The 17,951-nt window shown below is 39.4% G+C and overlaps 1 protein-coding gene across 9 annotated transcripts in view; it reads right to left on the reverse strand.

Moving 5' to 3' along the window:
* The window catches only part of WDPCP (WD repeat containing planar cell polarity effector), a 148,506-nt gene that overhangs the window by 61,327 nt on the left and 69,228 nt on the right, over positions 1–17,951 (reverse strand). For all 9 annotated transcript variants that reach the window (XM_074536987.1, XM_074536979.1, XM_074536981.1 and 6 more), the window contains 3 exons: positions 11,284–11,893; positions 7,302–7,490; positions 4,692–4,815 (listed from right to left, as the gene is read on the reverse strand). In XM_074536987.1, the coding sequence (XP_074393088.1) occupies positions 4,692–4,815; positions 7,302–7,490; positions 11,284–11,893 (923 nt within the window). The remainder of the gene's footprint in view (positions 1–4,691; positions 4,816–7,301; positions 7,491–11,283; positions 11,894–17,951) is intronic.

The raw sequence follows: 17,951 nt of genomic DNA on the forward strand, positions 1-17,951 counted from the left end.
GCTGCCATTCTGCCCTTCTTGCAGGACACTGTACATTCCCACACCTGCCTTCAGACTTTTGTCCCCAACACTTTGTCTTTTACTCATGCTCCTAACCCCACTTTTCTGACTCTTCCTACCAGACATCTGAGCTCCTCTCCTTAGTTCTTTGTCTTCTAGGTTTAACTTATGTGAATCTGCTGCTTGCTCTTTCTGAAGCCCAAATGAACTGCAGAAGGCCTACTCCATGCCAAGAAATACTTTTGGAATATCAGCCACAATTTTACTGCACATAGTTTAGAAAGCACTATGCTTCCTCCATTTGCTGCACTAGGGTACAAAATGATCACTTTGCTTTAGTCTCCTCACACTCACAAGAGAGTAACAAATGGCCTCTAATGCTGCATCAAGTTTACAATCTCAGTTTACAGGGTTTCTGCATCCAAGTCTTCTGGTTTGGTCATACAGACACATCCATTGTGATGAAAAAAATCACTCTGAAGAGGTACATTAGCTATTTGTAATTAGCCTGCAAGTATTCAGTGCTAAATGAAAAAGGGTAAAAAAGTGAATAAATCAAATAATAGAATCATAGAAACATCTAATATCCTGAGTTAGAAGGGACCCACAAGGATCATGAAAGTCCAGCTCCTGGCCCTGCACAGGTCAGCTCCAATAATCACATCCTATGCCTGCAAGCACTGTCCAAACCCTCCTTGAGCTCTGTCAGGCTTGGTGCTATGACCACTGCCTGAGGAGCCCTGTTCCAGTGTAAAAGCATCCTCTGGGTGAAAAACCTCTTCCTAATATTCAACCTAACCCTCTCCCAGCACAGTTTCAGGCCTTTCCCACAGGTCCAGTCACCAGGCACCAGATCAGTGCCTGCCTCTCTACTTCCCCTCATGAGAATGCTGACCACAATGAGGTCTTCCCTTGGTTTCCTCTTCTTCAGGCTGAATGAACCAAGTGACCTTCTGTCTGCCAGGGCACTGCTTTCCATCAACCAGGATCCCCAGGTCCCTTTCCATGGCACTGCTCTCCACCCTCTCATTCCCCAGGCTGTACATCCAGGGCTGCTCCATCCCAGGTGCAGAATTTGCCACTTGCCCTTGTTAAACTTCACATGGTTGGTGACTGCCCAGTCCTCTCATTTGCTGAGGTCTCTCTGCAGCATCTCCCTGACTTGGAGGGAGCCAACAGCTCCTCTCCCTTGTGTACTGTCTGTGAACTGGCTCAGTGTCCCTCCAGTCCTGTGTCCAGGTCATTTATGGAGATGTTGAGGAGCACAGGGCCAAGGATGGAGCCCTGCAGAGCCCCAGTAGTGACAGGTCCCCAGTCTGATGTTACCCCATTCACTGTAACCCTTTGTGCCCCAGCTGTGAGCTCACCCATCCCAGGATGTGTTTATCCAGCTGGGGGATGAACATTTTGTCCAGAAGGATCCCATGAGATACAGTATCAAAAACTTTACTGGAATCCAAAAGCATAACAACAACTGGCTTCTCTTAATCAGCTGGGTGGGTTACCCTGCCATAAAAGGAAAGCAGGTTTGATAAAAGCAGCACTCTCCTGTCATGAAGCTGTGCTGCCTGTGACTGAGGAGTCCTTTGTCCTTCAGGTGCTTTCCAATACCTCCCAGAATAATCCTTTCCATAATTTACCAGTCACTGAAGTGAATGTGACAGGCCTGAAGTTTCTGGGGTCATCCTTATCCTTCTTGACAATGTTTGCCAGCTTCTGGTTAGCTGTGGCCTTTCCAGATTCCCAAGCCAATTCAAAAATCATGGAGACAGGCCTCACAATGACATCAGCCAGCTCCTGGAGTGTCCTCAGATGGATCCCAGCAGGCCCCACAGCCTCATGGGGGTGCAGCTGGAGCACTGGAATGGTCCTCAGGGCTCAGTTCAGGGCACGGGAGCCCCTTACCCCATCAGTGATGTTGGAGACAAAGACAAAGAAAGCATTAAACATCTTTGCTTTATGGCCCTGTTTGTGAGGTGACCATCCTCATCCTGTAACAGGCTGATGCTATCACTGCACTGACTTTTGCTATTACTACATTTAAAAAAACCCCCTGTTTTTATGGTCTCTCACAGCTCTGGGCAGCTTCAGCTCCAGTTGAGCTTTGGCCACACATATTTTGTCCCTGCAGTGGTGAACAGCACCTCTGAATTCCTTCCGTGTCACCTGACCTTGCTTTCCCAGACAAAGAGGTAGGGGGAGGAACTCCCCATTTTCAGTGTCCTCATGGGCATAACATGGTGACCTAAGAAGGCAGGAGCATAATTCCCTTCTCACTTTTCTCCTGTTCTGAATTCACAGCTGTAAATCAGGCTGGCAGGAGTGCCTTGCCTTGCTAGTCTATCACAGACAGATGTAATAGCAGCAGCTGCAACTTCCATGTGTCTGAATTAGTGGGCACTGTGCCTCCCTATGATCCTCCTAGATATTGCATCATGCCTGGTTGGCATTCACTCACCCAGAACCATGGTTTACCATTCTTCAACAAATCTGTAGTTCTCTCTGCTTAGCCTACATTTAAATCATTCTAGTCACTTAAGAAAACATCTAAAAGAAAAAAAACACCAATTAAGGCACAGCCACTTTAATGCAATAATGATCAGCTCTGAACATCATTTCCTTGCTTTCTATCAGATAAATCTCCCATATTTGAACATTTAATTTTGTACTTAGATTATGTCTTCTGAGATAAGCTTTAAGCATTACCATCTGTTCTGCAGCAATCACATGATCCTATCACTTTGATTCGGTTGAATACAAATCCCTTTGAAAATAGGAAAACAGCAAAATAACAAATTTGTTCCAAAAAATGCCACAACCATAGATTGTTCAAGGGCTGTTTTACAGTGGGAGGTAAAATACATGAGGAGACTCTCGATCACACCTCCTGCTGTGCCCCACGCTGTCCAGGCAGCGTTCTGACACTGAAGGTTCTTGTTTTAGGAGGACTGAGTCAGTGTTTCAGCTGCAGCCTCAAGGGCTGGCAGCTCAGCCAGGGCCCCATGCCTCTGCATGCCTGCTAGCACTTGGAAGCAAAGCCTGAGTCAGAGGGAACACACCTTTCTCTTGCAGATGTAAGAGCACTAGAGTTACACCTCTCAGCAATCTCTGAGGCATTTTTCCTGCATCTGTCCTCTGCAGGCAACTGGCCCATGGCCATGACAAGTTGGCCACTGCCACAACAGCATCTTCCCTGCTGGTTTTCTAGGAGAAAGGTAATAACAGAGTTTGTACCCACTGTTGTGGCCATGTGTGTTAATAAAACTCCAGTGAAAGACTGGCACATATGCAAACATTGGATCATTCTTCCACAAGGAATAATTGCCCCACTGGAATGGACCTGTTCACCCAGAAGATGATCCTCTTCAGACACAAAATATAGAAGACAATATTGAATATTTGTCTTCTAGATTTGAAAAAAACTACATTCTATGCTGTCAAAGTAACCCTTGCTTTGCCCATGCAGACAATGTATATACAGTCTGGATGAATCACTGCAAAAGGGTGCATTGTCAGTCTTTGCACTATGTCCATCTACACTCCTTCTCAAAAAGATGTTACAAACAGAAGGTAATTTATCATTCAGAAGGTAATTTCTCCTTATTTTATCCACCGGACAATTCCCAGAGGGAATATCACAGCTATATTTGTGAACAGGTTGAACCATTGCATATCAATATTTATAATGGGCTGAAAAAAATACAACAAAAAAGTAATGTATAAACTCTTACTGAATTTGTTATTATTTCTCATCTAATATCAAAGCAGCTTCCTTGTGAAGACAAGGTGAGGAAGTTGGGGCTGCTCAGTCTGGAGAAGGGAAGGTTGTGTGAAGACCCCATAGCAACCTGCCAGTATCTGAAGGAGCCCACATGGAAGTGAGAGGGACTCTGTCAGGAAGTGCAGTGGTCAGACAAGGAGTAATGGCTACAAAGTGAAAGAGGGGAAATTTAGTTTGGATATATGGAAGAAATTCTTTACTGTGAAGGTGATAAGGCATTGGCACAGGTTGCCCAGAGAAGTTGGGAATGCCTTGTCTCTGGAAATGTTCAAAACCAGGTTGGATGGAGCTGGGAACAATCTGGTCTGGTGGAAGGCGTCCCTGCCCATGGTGGCTTAGTTGTAACAAGATGATCTTTATGGTCCCTTCCAACCCAAAGCATTCTATGATTCTATACAATTCACAGAAAAATTCGACACTGCATTTTCTCCTCTTATTTTAATGGCATTGAAAATTACTGGAACCTGAATTTACATACGAGAATTTTAAAAGTGAGACTAACAAAATGTTCATATTTCAGCTGAGCGAAGACAAAAATATCCTGGACTGTGTTTGTGTTCTAGCATCTTTCTAAACTCAGTGTTTTCTCCAAGTTTCTAAGTTCTTTCTATAACTAATCTGCAAGCAGTTGATGAATATTAATCTCTCAGAAGCAGGGTATCTTTTTTCTATCAAGCTAAATGGGAAAGGGTGATTCATTTTAAGTGTATTGATGACAGAAGAGCTCTGAATAGCACTTTATCTGCATTACTCTGTTTGAAAGGAACAAAGTGCAAGTTAAACAAACATTAACAACTAATGCATTTTTTTCATGGGTGGTCCTCTTAGAAAATGTTAACCACAGAAAAGTAGGAAGTTATTGAAATACGCAATTAATTTTAAGTTGATAGAAGCTGAAACTGTCACTCACCTGAGCAGGTGGTGGAAGAACCTTCTTGCATATCTGCTGATAGGGTCCCTGTACTCTAGCACAGTTCTATCCAAGAGAGGTTTTGTTGGAGCATAAAAGGTTCCAAGGCTTGCCTCAAGCTGTGCTGTGGAATTCAAACACAGCAGCAATGAAACAAGTGAATTAGTTTCAATTACAACAGGTTGCTCATGTTTGCAGTCAGTCAAATTCATCAAACAGTGATGAAATGTGATGTTGTTGAAGGACAGATGAAATTAAAATATGACATTGTACAAACAGAAATGTGCATATAAACTTTGGCTTGCAGGCACAGCTGACAATGACTTTGAGCAACAAAAGCTATCAAAAGGATAAAGAAGTCTATAACACATCAAGTTCTCACCAGCAGCCTACAACTAAAAGTGACTCATGAGACTAATACAGTGTGAACAAGATTGTCCAGTAGAGATCAACTCTCAATTAGCTCAAATAGTCTTTGTCCTCTTAGGCAAACAACAAGGGAGTTCAGTTTTTCAGGGATAATTGTGTTAGGTCAGCGGGTAACAGAACCCTCTTTGTGATGGCCTTGAGGTCTAAGGAACCTCCTTCAGCCCACAGCTCTTTAAAAATTTTAAATAAAAGGGTCTAGAAACCCTAAGGGTTTGACAGCATGTAGTGGTAGGAAACAGGATAACCTCCCATGTAATCAATAAAATAAAGCCCTTTTGTTACACAAGTTCTCTCTTCTTTAAATACTTTCTGACTGCTGTACTCCACAGCTCAAGCTCTTAGGCATTTTTCTACACATTTTTAATACAACATTATAAACAATAGAAGTAAACATACAGCATACTTAGGCGTTCCATACACTTAGCTGAAAGGAAATTAAATTATCAATAATATTTATGCTCTTTGACTTTTGCTGCAGTCAACAATGTAGTACAAGGCCTTATAGGCAGAAAAAGGAGGACTTGCTATATAAGTATTTGCTGTATTTGTATTTATGTTGCTCTACAAGCAAAATACAACCTGTTGTCTCATTAGGCAGACAGAATCTCATTGATTTGCCATTATTAATGTTTGTTTGAGCTAGGCATTTCTGTATTTAGTGACAATTACTCTTTACTTCCAAACATAGTTACATTTGATTTTATTAGGCTTGATAGCAGTAAATGTGCTAATAGTACTGTGTTAGTTACACAGGCAAACTGTTAGTAAATTAGTTTTGTGTTATCTCCAATCTAGATTGTAAGATAAGTCGAACTTTAAAGGTATTTTCTTTCAAAGCAGCAGTCAATTTAGATTAAAATAGAAAAACAAGCCACACTCCCTTGCCATTGCTGTTTTCTTGACAGCATGTTTTGAACTTCTAAAATATTTCAACTGACATGGAATATGAGTGACTACTGGCACAGTTATACATTCATTAAATAGCCCAGCTTGATGTTGAAGGCAGGATAAAGATCTCAAAGATAACTGCCCCATCACTATAAATAAAAGGTCCCACTGGGTTTTGTTAATAAAAAAGAAAACAAATTACCATGCCAAATTTGTTAGATTTAGATAGAATAACTCCTGGATGGAATAAAATTCCTTCCTCTGTAAACAGTGTTAGGGAGCTGCATGGGGGAAACACACAGACATCTGTTTATAATGTACATATTTTTAGAAGAGTATCATAGCCAGCCCTTTTCACAGGTCCTTTTCAAAGCATGTTTTATTTAGAGTTTATATGTTTGCAACACAGAGATTTTTTTAATCAGATCCCACAAAATGGGATAGCTGATGGTTTGGCAGCAATGTAGGACACCTTGGAGTTTTTCTATCATCAAACACACCAGCATCCTGAGTATTCTCTCTTCCCACAAAAGATGCCTGGTCTCCAGCTGTCTGCCTGCTAGACTGGAGGATAACACCTTCTCTAAATCAAGGCACTTCAAATCTTGAAGTCTATTGAGTTTCAAGATAGCAAATCAAGAGGAAGGCACCACACCAGGCTTTCGCAGAGACAGGGCTAAACTTAAAATTCATAATTTCTTCTGAGGGACCCTAGCTACTACTGCAGGGGGCTAGATTACAGTGAGGACAAATGCTTTAATCCTAAAGGAGGCAGCAGAGGATAGTGTATTCAAGGCCTTTGCATCTTGTAATGAAAGAATGACCCTTTGAAAGTACCTTAAAAAACATACTAAAATCTCTTGTCCCCATTTCAGGAAAATATCTCTCCATAAGTTGGTGCTGTCTCAGCATGAATATAACACAAATATTTTAATCCTGTGTTAACTAACCTTTGTCTGTAGCATAAGCTAAATTTATAGAATGTAATGAAGTTACAGAATATAATGCTAGTGCTATATATATATTAAGCAATGCCTATAGCATATATGTTATAATGTGCATTATTTTAGTGTCACTATTGATACAAACGAAAATGTAGTCAATGCATTGGTCCAGATTTTATTGAAATTACTTGTCTACAATGACACGTGATTATGAGGCACCATAATCTGGCTGACTGTCTGGAGTCTTACTACTGTCTTCTTTATACAGTCAATAAATACACAGTCATAATCCACACATGAATTACCAAGACACCACAGAAATCCATTAGAAATATAAACACTCTCTTACCTTCTCTGGCTGGTGTAAGCTTTTGTTTAAGGAGGTGGTTGCAAATGGCACTCAGGCAGATAAAGCACCGCTGCCCCATCGTGTTCCAGTTCATGGTGCTCAGGACATTAATTGCCTCCTGTATCTCATCATAACGAATGTACTGGTGGATGATTTCCTCAAGGCCCAGTTGTCCCCTTGTGAGCACGCCTTTGACAAAAAATATTACAACCAGAGATAATGGGTTCATTCTTTTATACAGAGTATGTAAACCAGTAGTTGACTCCTTTTCAGCACAGTTAAAAATAGTTGCTGTCATTTAAAATTAAGTTGATGGGTTTCAGTATTAAATTTTTTTATAAGGGATAGCACCTTACTACCTTGGTATACTTAGACTGAGGGTGCTGGACAGCAGATAAAAATCACCAATGAACTTCACACATGGAAATTGAATGAATATAGCCAAAAGTCACTGGTGACAACATTACATAATGAAATTTGGTTTAGACAAGGTGGAATAACTTTATTTGGAATTTATCATTATTGCAAGGCAGGTAATAAATTAACTTTTACAGCATCTCCTCCCTGTAGTGAAATAGTGCTGGACAACACTAAACCTCAGTATTTGTCTCACACAGATGTATCTTTGCATACAAGTGTAGAGCAGCTCCAAAGCAACTCTTACTCAATTACTCTCCATATTGCAACTGCTCTGGAATGTCCTTCTAGCTTGGCAATATTCTCTAAGTGAAGCTTTTTTTCTGAGAGGATACCGTGGAAGCTATCATCATCTTGATACTACAGACCTTTGAATTACAGTTCCACATGAAATCAAGAATAGGTTGCCACACAGATGTTTTTTGACTTGTAGATCTCAGCTTCCAAAGAGAAAACCTTTCTTTAATGATGCTTTAAAAATTAAGTACTTCTCTGTTGCTAAATGTGAGTCTGTAAGGTTTTTCCCCAAAAACATCACTTCTGTACATGCAAGTTCTCTGCAGTTTAATTCTCCTCAAGCTGTATTCAGATGTTTTTTTCCCCTTTTTTTCACCTTGCTTCTTATTTCACATATTCACAAACAGTTATGAAAGTTCTGTGAGGTATGTTTTCTAAATAACAGGTCTGCTCTTCTCTGTTACCAGGCCTTGTTTACCCCAGCCAGTCCTATGTAGTTCACTTTATATTTGCATATATTAAAGTCTATGGACATTATGCTGAGCAACAGCCATGTTTAAGTTGTTAATATCTAATAGTTATGGCAGATTTCATTCTTCCTAAATGTTTAGTGTTTTTAAAGTATTACAGCAGCTGAGCAATCTCTGCATGAACCTCTCAGTGAAGATGAAAATACTTATTTTCATGTTAATTAAATACAATACTATATTTAAAATGCCTTTAGAGGCCAGCAATGCTAAACCACTGGCACCAGCACCACATTTGGCATTATCCAAGATCTGGGTTGGCATCAATGACAAGAAGCCGCTTTTGGAAATGAGTTTGGCATTAGACAGCAAAAATATTTGCCATTAGTGTTTGAGGGCATGTTTAATATGACTTTTTCCTGAAATAAATCTGGATAGACAGCATAATGGAGATTCACAACTTGTCTAAAACCATAATGTAGCTGGAAGTTAAAAACATATTTGCCTATTCTCACTGACATAGTTTCTTAACAGACTTCTGTGGGAAACAATTCCAAGCCACGTGTTACTCCTGGATTTTACTTCAGTCCTGAATGCCTGTCTGGGTCTTGCTGTCATGAGCCCCTAATTTTTTTGCAATAATTTATTAATGCATTTAATTAATTTATTTATTTCTTCTGCATTATTTCTTAAATAGCAGAAACCTAAAAACTGCTGAGACTGTGAAGAGGGACTTACTAATCAACACAGTGTTCCCTTGGCAGTGTGGCAAACTGAGGAGATGAGGTGTAAAGCTGAACACCAGGATGAAATAGAGAGCAGCATATTTTTGCACAGTGGACTACAAAGAGGGAGAGAGGGAAGAAGGGAGACAGCTTTGCCTTTTTCCTAGAAGAGATTTTACAGTAATTATACAGAATGAATTTTAAAATGTGATAACTTTCAGCTGTAGAGGTCAACATCTTCCATTTGGATGCTTGACTTCTCCTGGGTGGTGCGCTTCCAGGCAACCTGCTTGGGAAAAAGAGGTGACAGCCAACTCACTGCCTAATTGATTTAGGAACAGTGCCCAGGGAGACAGTCCAATTAAGTTTACAAGCTGGCAATTAGCAGGAAAGGCCTCTAAATCCCTGTACTGAGAGCCTGCTTGCCTTGGTAAGAACATAAATGTGCTAAAGATAGCAAGGGGAAAGCTGTGCATTCTGGAAAGCTGTTGTGAGAAAACCTCACCAGGGAGGACTGAAGAAAAGCAAGGTAGAGGTTGGTAGAGTGCCTCCTGCTCAACTCCATCCCACCAAATCAGGACAGAGATAATTTAGAGAGTTTTTCTTTTAGATGGCCAACATGCACAAAATCATCAAATAGCTGTTATAATTAGTGTTCTGGGGTACACTGTAACTATTAAACCTGTCATTGAACTTAATGCAGCTAATTATCTCAAAATGAATGATAACCTGTAAACAGGTTTTTAAATAGTTTTTAAATAGTTGTGTCTTTTTAAATAGTGTGTTTTTTTTGATAACAGCAATAATCTGGATCAGCTCTTTTAAAACTACACAACTATAAGTCAATCCAACATCTTTTTGTTATTAACATCCTCTTACATTAATTAAGCGTTTTGCAGTGGCAAACTTTTTTAAAATTTTTTAATTCAGTCTTTCAAATTTTTAGGTCACTGATAATTTTAGACAGATTTTTCCCCACAAAAGTACATGTGTGTCTCATTAAGTAAAGCAATTAAGTAGATTTTCAAATCTTACTATCACCTAGGTTGTTATTTTGGGTCTTTTGGCAATTTGTTTGGTTTTGGTTTTTTTATAAAAAAGGCTTCTTCCTTATCTCAATAGCTTTATACAAAAGAATCATTAAAAACTCTCATAAAGATCTACTGAAGTAATCCTGTTTTCTTGGACAGACAATGGGCAAAATGCTGAAATTTTCCAGGATGGCTGTCTGCCCTGCTGAAACACTGGCTTGGGAGTCAGAGGGTTTAAGCATGATTGTTTTTTTAGCTCTCACAATGGGCTTGCACCACTGTAACTTGCCTGACTTGAATGAAATGAATACAGTTCTCACTGATGAGCCACTGCAGGGGTTTTATTCTTAATTCAGCCACTTTGTAACTCTTGGAAAGCCCTTTAGCTTTTCTTTTCTGCTTCTTGTTTTTCTGCTTGTAAAAGGAAGTTAGTTGTGGTTTTACTCTTTTAAACTCTCTTCACACCTAAAAAAAGAAGTGCTATACAAATTCTAAAATTAGCATTATTACTTCTTTTATTCACAACTCCTTCCAAATTAATTGAGAGACCAAACTTCTCCAAAGGTTATGAAAATCATTCTTCTTCTGTGGAAAATATTCAAAGGAAAAAAAGGTGCAACTTCCTGTACCAAAGCCAGAAAGAACAGAATGCTGGACAATATACATCACACATGCAGAAAAAAAAATTTGGTTAAGAAAATAGCATTACTGTTCTATTATTAAATATAGCTTATTTTAACTTGTTAGGGTTATTACTACAAAATGAATACAATTCTTAAGATCATATACTACAATTAAATGAATTTTCCAGAGGAAAAATTGTAAGCCTTTTTTAAGAGTAGTGAGGAACATTATGGGATGCTGATCAGACAGAAGTCAGGGTCCTATTCTATGAATAGGAAAAGGTATAAAGTTATTGTGAAACATAAAGAACTCCTTAGTATCTTCAGATATCTTTGGAGCAATTTGCTTTAAAGGCTATGGTCTCATAGCCTTTAAAGCACATAGCCTTTAGAACACCCTAAAATTAGGGTGTTCCCAACCTTGTGGGATACAGATGTTTCTTTGACAGCTCAAGGTTCAACAGATGTGCTTAGTAACTTACCAAGTTTAAAGTGAAGCACTCCCAAGGGTCCTTTATCAAATCTAACCAACAGAAGATCGTGAATATCCATGCTGTCAGGACTGGAAAATGCACGTGGAGGAGCAGCCCACTGGATCTGGATGAGGCTGGTGGGCACATCACAGTGTTTACTGAATTGCAGAGTTGCCTCAGGTGAATAGTCCTGTGCCAAGAGCTGAATTTTAATTGGGGACAGCGCCGTGTCAAAAAGCTGCAGCTCCCCTTGAGAGCTGCCGACCAGCAGCACGGCTGCGGAAGGGTGGTAGGTTATTACAGCAGGGAGCAGCTTGGCTTGGGCCAACAGAGTCACTTGGCTGTAGGCTTCGAACAGAACTATTGAGGAGTCTTCACAGCCTAGCACCAGCTTGTCCTCTGTGACATCCCTGCAGCAGCTGATGGCCCTGGCGGGCAGGGGGACGCGGGTGACGGCGGCGCACTGCATTCGGTTCCTGAGGCACTTGTAGGCGCAGCTGTCGGCCATGGGCTCCTTGGCCGCCGACACCGAGCGCTCCACAGTCAGCACCTGCTGGGGCTGCACACAGCTGAACCTGGCATCCAGGGGCTCCCACTCTGTGCGCACGTAACTCAGCACCTGGAAAATATCCAAAGCCTTTTGGTACTCATTTGTGGCCCTTTACTCTTGAAAATAGACTGCTGCGAATGAGCTTTCCTGTGGGTCAGTCATAAGTAAGCATTCTTAAAATGGAGCTCTGAAATCCACTCTTTTAACATTTAAAAGATTAATTCATTTGATTAAAAAATCTCTGCAATAGAGTTTGAGCCATATTTGTTTGTCTGGACCTATTAACAGGTTAGCAGAACTGAAGATAAAAGAGGGGATGGTCAGTGATGGTAAGAGGAGAAAGGACTGATGTAAAAGAATAATTATTCACAAGCGGTCTGGGAATCCCAAAATTCTGGGAAAAATCTACAGTATATTACTCTTATTATCAAGCATAGAGGATTTTTGATCATTTGCTTTGGGCCATGGTAACAGAAAATATTACTCTGAAGTGGTAGAAACAATGGCATGTTAAAACAGCACCTACTGTACATTGCCAGATGATTAGGTGGTAGATGTTCTTGGGTGCCATACAGGTTTGGATGCAGAAATAATGAATTTGTGATAGCAGAAAAGTGGGGACAATTACAGGGTACTTGAAAGTTAAATGAATGGGAGGAAGAGCACAAAGGCAGAATGTGATAAAAAGCAGCTGGCAAAGAGCAAGAATCTGGAGTTTGGAAACATGGGAAGTACCCTCAAGAGATGGAAGCAGCAGTGGAGACCAGTGAAGGTTCGTGTACTATGATAAACGGGTTTGAACGAGAGCTGCTGTACAGGATTTGAGCAGGGAAACTGTGAGAGAAACAATTGTAAATAAATTACAGATGAACTTATGAAAAAGCTATTTCATAAAAAATAGAGAGAAAACCTGTGGCTCTAGAAGAATGAGAGTAGTGGAAGCCAGTCAGAAACTTGCTGGTGTTTGTTCATGCAGAAATAAAGAGTGAAAGGAAATTGTGAACGTGAGCCGAATCCTGCTCTCATGTATACCCACAGCAATCTCCACGTTGTAAATTAAAGCTGCTGACCTGCCACAACTTTTGGAAGCCCCTTGAGTCCATGTGGTATGAAAGAACAGAAAGGAGTACAAAATGTGATTAAAAGGTAGAGAGAGGATGAGGAAGGAAATCTAGACATTTCAGGGTGAAAACAGAAAGGCCCACATAATGTTAGAGCAATTTAAATTTGATTTCCACAGATCACAAGAACCAACTGAATATGCAATTTAGCCTTTCATCCTGTAAAAGAAAATAAGAAATTCAGATATTTTTTTGGCATACTATCCATTACTTCTAAAGTAACTGATAAATTTATAAACAAGCTTTTTGGGACTTTGATCAGACTGATTAGGATCTTTTGTTCTGACAGTTTACTTATTTTGTCTGCAAAAGGGTTTCTCATTCAAAAGAGAGAAAAAAAGGATTATTGCAATGCTCTGGCTGGAAACCAGATGACAGTTAATACAAAAATCTTTGCTACTTTTAGATGAGTAGCTAGGGACGTGCAAAGAACCACTTAATGCAAAAGCACCCGATGCAGAAGCCAATGCATTTAACCTGTGAAAACCACACCAACCAATCTCAACAGAGATCCATGAAAATATGTGTCAAAGAGGAAATAAAAGATTACAATACTTTTCTAATCTGAAAAACACTTTCTCACCTCAACCATTCCCTCACCAATGGCTTAGCCTCTGCAACAAGTCATTTTATGCCCACAAAACCTTGCAGTGGCGACTGTGCAGATGTTAGAACTGCTGAAGTGTGTTTATTAGGGTGTTAAACTGCATGACAAGGAAACTCCTATAAGAGGTTATTTGTGGACAAAGGATTACTGTGACCACAGAGTTCTCTAACCCCAAATAAAGACAAAGTGAAGTGTTGCTGTTTGTTCTGCATTTTCCCCTAGGAGTATGTATAGAGACTCAGGTAGCTCCTTTCAAATGTGAGAAACAGAAATCTTGCCCAAGCAAGTCTTCAAAGCTTCCATAACTTCAGTGAAATGAGCCTTGAGGCTTTCTTGGACTCACTTTTCTGTCTTCCTGTGGGAAGTTTCAATGTACTGCATTATTCTGCTACATATTTTGACCCCAAACCAGTATTTTCCTCTGGACAGCTCTTCAAAAGCTCCAAGAAAGTCATGAAGATCCACAAAATAATCAGGCCTATGAGAGATAAGAACCTGAAAGCTCTCATCAAATTAAATTAAATTTGGAAGAGAGACTGGCCTTGAAGGTTAAGGCAATAAAGAAGAAAATATGTGAAACATGGATTTTTCAACTCCATAGGAGTGACTGGAGGAAACCAGCAATGGAAACAGTCACAGAAAAAGAAATGTTGCCAAATGATTGTTGGAGAGTCAGCAAGTAAACTGCAACCAATTCATCATTTTGTCCTGCCTTCTTAGAGCAAAAGTAGGACAAAATTATGATCACCACCTAGAACTTCAAAGGAAGTAAAATCTTCCATTTTGGAAGATTAATCTAATGAGTCTTGAGATGAGAAGCTTCCTAGCTTCACACAGTTTTGAGAGCAAATCTTTAAAATGAAGTCTAGGGTAGGTCTGGTTGCTGTATATAATTCTAAACTAGGAAAAAATTCCTACAAGGAGAGAAACTCTCTGTTGCCTTTCAGAACATAAGGTTTGGCATAATGTTTAAACACATAAGGTTTAAATGAAACCTTTCTAGGCACTGCTGCTCAAATTCTGATGGAGAACAAGAGAAACATTTCTCCCCAAATTGGAACAGATAAGCTGCTTCTCATGCATCAGTGGCCTCATGTGCCTCTTGCAGGAAGAGAACCAAGCCGAGAGACCTCTTTGTTCTGCCTTCCAGTTCTGCTGAATGTATCTGGTATTCAGTATTCTGAAGGGCAAAAATGAACATTCTCTTCCATCTGACAGGGAATATTTGGGTTTCTCTGTCAGAAATTAGTTTTATTACTCAATCTTCATGCCACTAACTGGAAAACTAAGGCAGACAGACACTCAACTACAGAAACCTTAATAATGCTTTTGAAAGATAAGTCTAGTAATCAAAACTTTTCTTTTTTCTTTTCCCGAAGAAGATGGTATTCTGTCAATTGTTTTCCCATCTGGTAAGTAGACACATGGTAGTAAATGTAGTGCATATAGTGCTTTAGCTTTTCATTTAAAATTTTTTTAAAGCATTTTCCATTTCCACTGAGATTCCTTCCTGACAAGAAGCAGTTCTCTGGAAACCTAAAAGGTGACATTAAATCATTTAACAAAACATTTGCTTATGGAATGGGAAAGCAAAAGCTGGAGGAGTTTCCACAGAAATGGGTAGAACAAGTGTCAGGTTTGTGGAGGAGGGGACAGGGCAATGGGTCTGAAAAGACAGAAATGTCATATCACAAGGTAGGGTGTATAGTCTATTCAATGTTCTACACTTTCCATAAATCTTGGACTAAGCACTCAGTCTTGGATTTCAAGAAAAGGTTTCTGGAAATATTTTGCATGAAGTAAAACGAATTACTTTCTTTCAATACATTAATTAAAAAATGTAAAACTTTTATGACATGAATGCTACAAAAATACAGTACATGTATTTAAATACTGTCCATGTAATTTATACATATTTCCTTTATTAATGTAGCAGTCATGCACCACTACTGCACATTTATATTGTTTTCCCCTTGCAGTGCTGCCTTGGACTCCAGTTCATCAGCAGGATGAGGGATGCTATCCATGCCAGGTTCCGAAATCCTAGAGCCAGGAATCATAACAATCCAAGTAAAGGAATCTGTTAGTCTTTGTAAATAAGAGGCCTGCTATGCTATTTTAAACACTCTTTCATTTTATGTTTGAGAGAAATAATGGTGCTAGCTTATGTGGGCTATCACACTCTTCTCAGTAAAATTTTTTGAACACTTAAAATTGAAGTATTTTGCATAGAGTGCTGGGAAAGGATAAAGTCCACATAGCAAAACAAGTAAGAGTTTTAACCAGTAGTTCTTAAGCAGAAAATTGGCTTACCAGGCAGATGAAAAAAAGAAAACAAAAGAAACAGAGAAATAAGCTTGCTGTGACTGAACTGTGTGTCTTTCAGATGAGAAAAGAATGTTTGATTTATTTTATGGATGTTAAAAAAGTGCTTATTTAATTTCACACAGCGAGGTTCCAAATAGCAACAAACATTTTAATTAGAAATGTAAAGTGGGAAGTGTGGTGCACATCAGAGTAAAATAGTTTTAAATATGGCCCAGTGAAGTTGAAAGGGAAAAAACCACCCTATTTTAAAACATTTCTAAATAAAAATGAAAAGCTCGTACTCCAGGTTACTTATTTGGCTTCATTGTATCTACAGACCTACATGCAATCTTATTATTTAGATCTTCAGTCAACACTTATTTTCTTTCAAAATTTATCATCATCATCTTTATCCTGTATTATTCATTGATCTTCTAACCCAACGTGACACTGAGGATTTCACATTCTTTGCTGTATGTGTGTGAGAGGTATTTCAGCCATTCAGACACACAGGATAGATGTTTTTCTGAGCACTCCAGTAACTGTAGGACAGCTCACACAGAAAAGATCTGCTGTGCTTATTTCACAAATCTGAGGCACAATATGAAAGCAATAACTATTAAATATTATCACTTGGGAGAAAGAAAAATAATATTCTCTCTCAGGGTAATTATTTTTTCCACAAGATTGAAGTATAATTTCAGTCATTCCCACTAGCACTAAATGGAGTGAAAATAAGAATGGTGAAGAAAAATGCAAAGTGCTACAGTAACTGTGCCCTGGCATCAGCACCTCCTGTTAATTTGTGTTTGCAGAATAAAGTTCATGTTGATTTTAACACAACATTCTCCCAAAGCATTTAATCCAAAGATGATTTCACATCAGATCCTATTCATTCATAGCAAATTGTCTGAAATAATTTCTGGAAGATTCCTCTTCTGGTTTTGAAATCAAAACGCCAGCATTATCTCCACAGGGATACAATTTAAATAACATTCTTTGATCGTTGGTACTTTAAGGTTAAAAAAACCCAACAAACCCCAAATAAAATAAACCAAACAAACCTCCAATACTTAAATAAATAAATTAGAGAATGGATGAGCTTACTGGAAGAAGCCCATGCACAAAGGAAAGCAGACAAAGGCCCAACAGACAAACCCTCCTGCAGCAACATGCATTGCACACCAAAGCAAGGTCACATGCTACAGAGAAAAGCACCTTGACTTCTTCTAGGGACAATTCTTCACCAAATCTTACAGCATTCAACACAGTAAACCCTGATCTCAGAAAAAAAAAAACAGTAGAATAAGTCAAGATTTGCGAGGAAAAAGTTATTTCTGTTTGTACAGGAATAGTGGTTACCTGTAGCCTTAACAGTAGTAAATGCTAAAATTAAAAAGCCCTGTGGCAGAATTCAAATCAAATTTCTAGTATGCTTAAAAAGTAAAATGTATTTCCTTCCCTGAATTGAGCAGCTGCTGAAGTACACAATGCCCCAAACACTCCTCGTGCAGTGTGAATCATCCCAACACAGAACGTGTGGTTACAGGTGATGATCGTGGGGAGGGCTGAGCTGTCTCATCCCAGAGCTATTCCTGTCCTCATCCTAATAAGCAGTCTCCTGGTGGGCAGCCAGGATCACTCAGAAAATTCTTCCAGGCAGGAAGCAGCACCATGTAAGTGCCCATTTGCCTTTGCTCTGCCCCAGCAGCAGGAGTGGCAGCAGCTGGCAGGTTGTTTTGTGGTTTCTGTAAGTCAGCACTGAGGTGATGGCTGTGGTGAGCACCCATTCATTTCCTTGGGCTTGGTTTCATAAAGTCAACATGCCAAACAGCTCTTTATGGTCTTGTTGCTCAGCAATTTCTGTTTTTCTCCTAATTCTAGATCATAATGGTATTTTATCCAGCTGATGCTACTATTTTCAAGTAAAATGTTGGTGGTATTACTTTACCACATTTTGATAAACACTCGAAACTGAATAAGTTCACACTTTTAATTCTTCTTGTATTGACAGTAATCTTTTGCCAGGAGTAAATTAATGTTACTGGTCAAACATGATAAATACGGATTTATTTTCATGAATAACAATGGC

This window comes from Zonotrichia albicollis, chromosome 3 (assembly GCF_047830755.1).
Source record: "Zonotrichia albicollis isolate bZonAlb1 chromosome 3, bZonAlb1.hap1, whole genome shotgun sequence".
NCBI classification, from domain to species: domain Eukaryota; kingdom Metazoa; phylum Chordata; class Aves; order Passeriformes; family Passerellidae; genus Zonotrichia; species Zonotrichia albicollis.